This window comes from Ixodes scapularis, unplaced genomic scaffold (genome assembly GCF_016920785.2).
Source record: "Ixodes scapularis isolate PalLabHiFi unplaced genomic scaffold, ASM1692078v2 ptg000320l_1___fragment_1__unscaffolded, whole genome shotgun sequence".
NCBI classification, from domain to species: Eukaryota; Metazoa; Arthropoda; class Arachnida; order Ixodida; family Ixodidae; genus Ixodes; species Ixodes scapularis.
In genome coordinates this window covers 463235-469234 of record NW_024609961.1, presented here as the reverse complement: position 1 = coordinate 469234, position 6000 = coordinate 463235, and the positions used below count along the sequence as shown (strand labels likewise).

Below are 6000 nucleotides of genomic sequence, written 5' to 3'. Positions count from 1 at the left end.
TTTGCTTAGGTCAGTGCCTTGGATGTCAATCTCCTTGTCTTCCTTGCCCAGAGATGACTTCTCCCCGAAAACACTGTAAACAAAATCATCATAGCTTGTGGGTCTCTAAACTTCTTGACTAAAGGGCCGCATCGGGAATATCTCATTGTCTCGAGGGCCGGTAAATAAATAAATAAATATAACTTAGAAAAACAACTAAATAAATAATTCTAGATAAGTATTTAAATTACAAAATTCAAAGTTACTAGAAAAATAATTAAGAAATAGAATCTAAGGTGGATGAATACATATACTTAAGCTTAAAAATTTATATTTAGCTAATTATGACATTACACAATAACAGTGAACCAGAAAACTCGCCAGGCATAAATCCAAGTGCATAGGAACTTTGTAATTGCAGTCTTACTTATATGGCCCATGCTCAATAACTGCCAAAGCGATGCTTTGCACGTTTAATGGGACAATAAAATCGGCAGTTCAAGAAACAGATTTGCAACAAAATAGTATGGAAACTGTGGATCATTTTATCTGTCTGCACCAGATGCAGTTGCAAAACTGTAACGCAATGAACAAAAGTATACGGGATAATGACATGTGTTTGAATGAAATGGTATATACTGTAGTGTAAAGTTTATATCCGTCTTGTCTCGTCTCATGACGTCAAGTCTCTCGTTGTCTTCGGGTCTGTGCTGACGTCATTGTCGCCGATTGCGAGTCAAGGGTCTCTTCTCTTGGGTTTTAGTGATGTCAGGATCGTAGGCTTTTAGGGTTGAATAACTTGGTTTAATATGCAGGTATTATACACAAAAATTACAACATAGTCAAAGTTCGGTAGTTCTCAAAACTCGATGGCCTCTGCTGTTTAACTCTCTTAGTGACACTTCTGCACTTTATCTACTCGTTTTTCCGCATCGCTCTCGATGCGTCTCCTTTTAAATCTCTTCATCGACTCCCCCTCTCAACTCTTCCGCTCCCAACTTAGCTACACTCTTCTCTCTCTCTTTCACTCTCTCCCTCTGACACGGATTCTCGTCTCCGTGGTACAGCTACACAAATCCCGACAAGCAAAATAATAAATGAGTTCAGTTGGCGCTATCCAAAACAAAACGGCCCTCCGCCGCCGACTCTGTAAACATTCCAATCATCGACCCCTACAAAAGCATGTTAAAGTCCTTAATATACTTCTCGTGTTCACAATAGCCGATTCCCGGTACAACCCCGAAAGGTCGACAACGCCTCCCAACATTCTCTGTTTAAAAATGGAAGGGCACACACAGACATTTCACGGTCACATATTCCTGCCAGTTGAAAAAAGTTTTAACGAATGTACCGGCGAGCCCGCGCCAAGACGTCCACTGCACTCGAGTCGACATTCACACAACAGCCGTCGTTGGGCGTAGATGGTGATGGGGCGCCTACATCGCACAGCAGATTCCAGAGCCCGCACGTCGTACATGTCCGGAGCAGCATCCGGGACGCTTGGATCGGCCACAAACTCTGCGGCCCTGTTCAAGAGCCACCTGTTGTGTCGCACTGCCTCTTGTATCACAAACACTCCCGATCCTCCGCGGCGACGGTCGTAATTATCTTTTCGCAGCTCGACACATCGGAGCCGAGGGTTCAGTCCGTCGAAGTCAGCGTAATAATCGAAGCCGTGTGGCGTCGTCGACATGCACAGTTTAATCAACGTCTCGTTGTTTTTGAAAACTTTGTAGAGACTTCGCAGGGCTTCTGAGCTCGCGACGACACACTTCAACCATTCGAACCATTCTAGTCCGTGGTTTTGCGATAGGCCTTCCAAAACCGTCTTTACGACTGACTGGCGTTCTTGTCCACACGTGACTAGAGTGAGCGTTTTCAGAGTCTTAGAGGCTGCTATGAAAGCGGCCACCTTTTCAGCCACAATGTTCAAAAAGATGGAGAAGATATATACGTGTTGCACGTGCGGGGAGGCGCGGAGGGCGTCAAACGTCTCACCGAGGTATTGGTGAACCTCACGTGACATTACATGGTCGATGGTTACGTATTTAAATGGTGCCAATAATTCTACATTTCTGCGGCTCTTAACCAAAACGGCCAAATGTAAGCGCTGGCACTGACCTCGGTCGATGGCCAGCTGCGCCAATTCGCCGAAATCTGTCACGTAACCAAGCCTCATGACGTGTAGGCTCTTGTTGATAGATAGAGCCTCTATCAAAGCCCGTAGGCTGCGCGTAGACAAGGCTAGGTTATCTCTTAGATTAATTTCGATTAAACACCCATTATGCGCAACGGCCTCAGCCAGATAGGATGCCGTATCGTCGGTTAGGTTGGTGAAATTGAGATCGAGCGTCTCGATCATGCAATTTGTCTTCATCAACAATCGCGCCAATTCGACGACGGCCTCGTTCTGGAAGGAAACGCCCATCAACTTTAGGCGTCTGATAGACGTCGTTGCGCGCAGAAAATCTGCCTCTATTATACCTCCGGTAAAGTGCAAGATTTTGAGGGCGCAGCCCGGCCTCTCTAGCATCGCTTGCACGGACCTCAGATCTACAAAATCAGTTTCGTAGCATAACTCCTCCAGTCCGATTTGAAACTCTGATATCCACCTCAACAGGTGATTTGTGAATGCGTGAGACATGGTGGTGATATTTATATTTACGATACGTAGATTACGGAGGTGTTCAATGGCCCGATGCAGATCCATCATGCCCACGGTTACGTACGCCATGTCAGACATGTCGGTTTCCGTGCAAGTTTCATCTACAACCAATTCTCTAATAGACGAATTTTGACGTATGCCGCACAAAATCAAATCTCTAAACATTACGGTACTTTTGCCTACCAATTTTGAAGCATTTAGTCGAATTACGCACGAATGTTGCCTGAAGAGAAGGTACATTATCATGGCCGCCTCCGATTCCTTGGTGTAGTCGATGTCGTCCTCCACGCCTTCGCCCGTGTTCACACATTCTACCGCTAGGCTTTTTGGTGTAATCTCGACAATTTCAAGTCCCACAACAAAAAGTATCGCATTAATTGCAGTTAAGACGCGATGCATTAACAGTAGCCCGCACGTAGACGCGGAACTACATCCCCTCTCCAGTACAGGGAATGCGGTCTTCACGGTCTCGTACATTGTCCACCTGCTGACAGTCTGGAAAAAAAACAACAAAAAAACCTGTCTATATAATAATTGAATTGAAATACAAAGAACAGAAATACCTGATGATCGAGCTCCATAGTCCTACTGGAAGTGGTGGATCCGAAGGATAGCGGGAAACTCGTGGTCGTTGTCTAATTGACAGCGTGAGTAGTAGTCGTGTCGTGATGCGAGTGGCGATCGCTTAAAGGGCCCCTGAAAAGAAAAAAAAAAAGTTTTTTAAAAACAGTTTAATTGGGACACACGTGTCAAAAAATTAATTTTACGCGAAAAAAAAAAATTTTAGAGCAATATTGACCGCGCCAGACGCAACTTAGTCGGCAGTCACCTCCTTTCCACCTTTTTCTCTCTCGGCATTTCGGGCGCGTGGAGGAGAGGTACACGCCGCCCCGCCCCTTCGTAGTGGATCGGCTTGGCTACTTTCCCGGCTTGGCTGCGCCCCGCACGAGAGCCATTGCTACTTCCTGGCCGTGTTCCAAAATTTACTCGATCTTACCCCAGGGTAAGAGTTTTGTACCCTTAGCGTTCTAAAACCTACCCGCGTACAGCGTTTTTCAATCTGTGCTGTCACGTGATACGATCCGCCGCAATAACTCGGATCCATTTGGAGATTTGGAACACAGCCCCCGTGTCTGCCGGTCGCGCGACGTACCGCGTCGTATCGTGCACGTACCGTGGTCACACAGTACATATTCGTCGCGATGGACCCCGACCTGAAGCGTCGGTTGCTTCAACCCTTCAACGCTGCCAGCAGCTGGGCCTTCGCCCGTACGAGGACACGCCTCGCCAGCCGGAAGGCGTCCGCTCCGATCGCCGCGAGACAACCGCTCGCGAGGAGGCACCCACTTCGCCGCGGAAGGCGGCGAAGCGGGTGCCTCGACGAGTTCGTCGGAGCCGCACGACCCTTCAAGCCGCCGCGAGGACACGCAGTGGCGACTCATTTTTATTAAACGTTGAGTGCGGTACCGCGTGCCTTCACTAAACCCTTTACAAAAACCGACATGTAAAAAAAAAAAAAAAAAAAATTGGCACTGGCGCGCGTTAGAAAACATGCAAAAGATGGGGTAAACGGGACACACGAATCACGCAAAGAAGAGCAGAAAAACAAAAACCTGTCACACCGCGCCACTTCCTGAGTACTTACGATGACTAACTAACACAAGCAACAAGCCCTCTTCAGAAGGTTTTCACATGTAAACGCGATAAAACTAAAACCACCCGATGTACGCGAGACGCGTTACAACGACGGCGACCATGACAGAAAACAAAATGGCGCAGCGTTTGTTTGTTGTTTTGTTGTAGTATCCGAACGGAAGTTACGATTTTGTAAAACGTTTGTAAGCAATTGCGACATTCATTCGATGGATTGTTTCTTAAACCTAAAAATATGTAATTCAAAAGGCGATCTCAAGAGATCACGAAGATTTTATAACCAACGTCTAAGCTGTCACTCATTCTATTGGCCAATGAGAAGCCGATTTGAATGACCATGGTTACCAATGAGAAGCCGAGCTGAATGACCTGGAATTTGCGCGCAAAATTTCAAATAAATCTCTCGCCGTCAATATTGCTCTAAAAAATATTTTTTTCGCGTAAAATTCATTTTTCGACACGCGTGTCCCAACCAGACCGTTTAAAAAAAAAAAACTTCTTTTTCTTTTCAGGGGCCCTTTAAAGGGACCATGAAATGATTTTAAAATCGAGTTTCATCCACCGCACGTCGTAAAAGGTGTGAAAAGAAACACAAAAACACAGAAATAGGGAGCCAAAAAAAAATTATTTGCTATAGAACTTTTAAAAGAAAACTGGACTCTTTTGCGCCTTCCTTCCTTCGCCTGTTCACTACGATGCATCCGCGGAAATGGAGCACGTCAGCCAAATCCAGGTCGCCTATTGGGTAAGAGCCTACCTCACCAGCACCGCGATTGTAAACAATAAATAGCCGGCGAATGTTTCCTAAAAGTTTTGTTAAATAATATTCAGATCCACATTTTGTAGCATAATTAGAGATGTGTGGCGAAAATTGCCAAATTTGATAATGCTGAGAGCCAGGCGCCATCTATCGTGTGGTAAACGAAGCAACTACTGCGCGTGCGCAGTAGGGCAGGGCCGACAGTTACTTGGGTGGCGGCCAGCGGCGAACGTTTATTTTCTTTGTTTTCCTTCCTCTCAAAACTCTGACTGACTGAACGTTTATTTTTCTACGTGTTCTTCCCGCGCGTGCCGACTTCAAGCAGCAAGAAAACAGTACTTAAAACAGACCACGACGAACAAGAACGCTGGATCCACCGACTCCGACGAAGCGTATAGGCGTAGCAGGCATTCCGACTCGGCGCTGCGTTGCTTCGTCGCAAGACCGTCTGCCTACGATCGGCTGGCGTGCTAAATGGAATATGCCCGCGCGACCCTTGTGGACCCTTCCCGTATTATAGCTTGATCACTGACCTCAATTCTAGATTAAGAGGTGAGGTCAATCTCTTCCCTTGTTTTCCGAGGCAGTGTTGACGAACACTCGTCGAAAAGGGACTCTCGTCGATTCTATCTTCTTGTTTTGTGTGATATAGAGCTGAAATAAACGCCGTATGGATTACCTTCGTAACACGGTATGTACACTTTGTTATTGTTATGCCATTTTTATTCTGACAGACTGCACGTCACTGTCGAGCTATAACAGTTCGTGGGAGGTATACGTACAACCCCGGTCCAACCTTTCTTTGCCGAGTGTCACGTCAGTATCGAGTTGCAATCGTAAAAGAACGGTCCCGAAGCGCTTACCAACAGCGCGAATACAAGACTTCCATCAAGCGCGCGCGTCCGCTCCGAGTGTAAACAAGTATTTACGTGGCTCTTGCTGA

General features: G+C 46.4%; 1 protein-coding gene across 1 annotated transcript; it reads right to left on the bottom strand.

The window, feature by feature from the left end:
• Positions 1-741: 741 nt before the first annotated feature.
• On the bottom strand, positions 742-3227 carry LOC121047177. Its single transcript, XM_042287793.1, has 2 exons — positions 3208-3227; positions 742-3139 (listed from the first exon to the last, which is right to left on the bottom strand). Exons 1-2 carry the CDS (start codon positions 3223-3225, stop codon positions 1289-1291), a joined length of 1869 nt encoding a protein of 622 aa, XP_042143727.1. The 5' UTR covers positions 3226-3227; the 3' UTR covers positions 742-1288.
• Positions 3228-6000: the final 2773 nt, after the last annotated feature.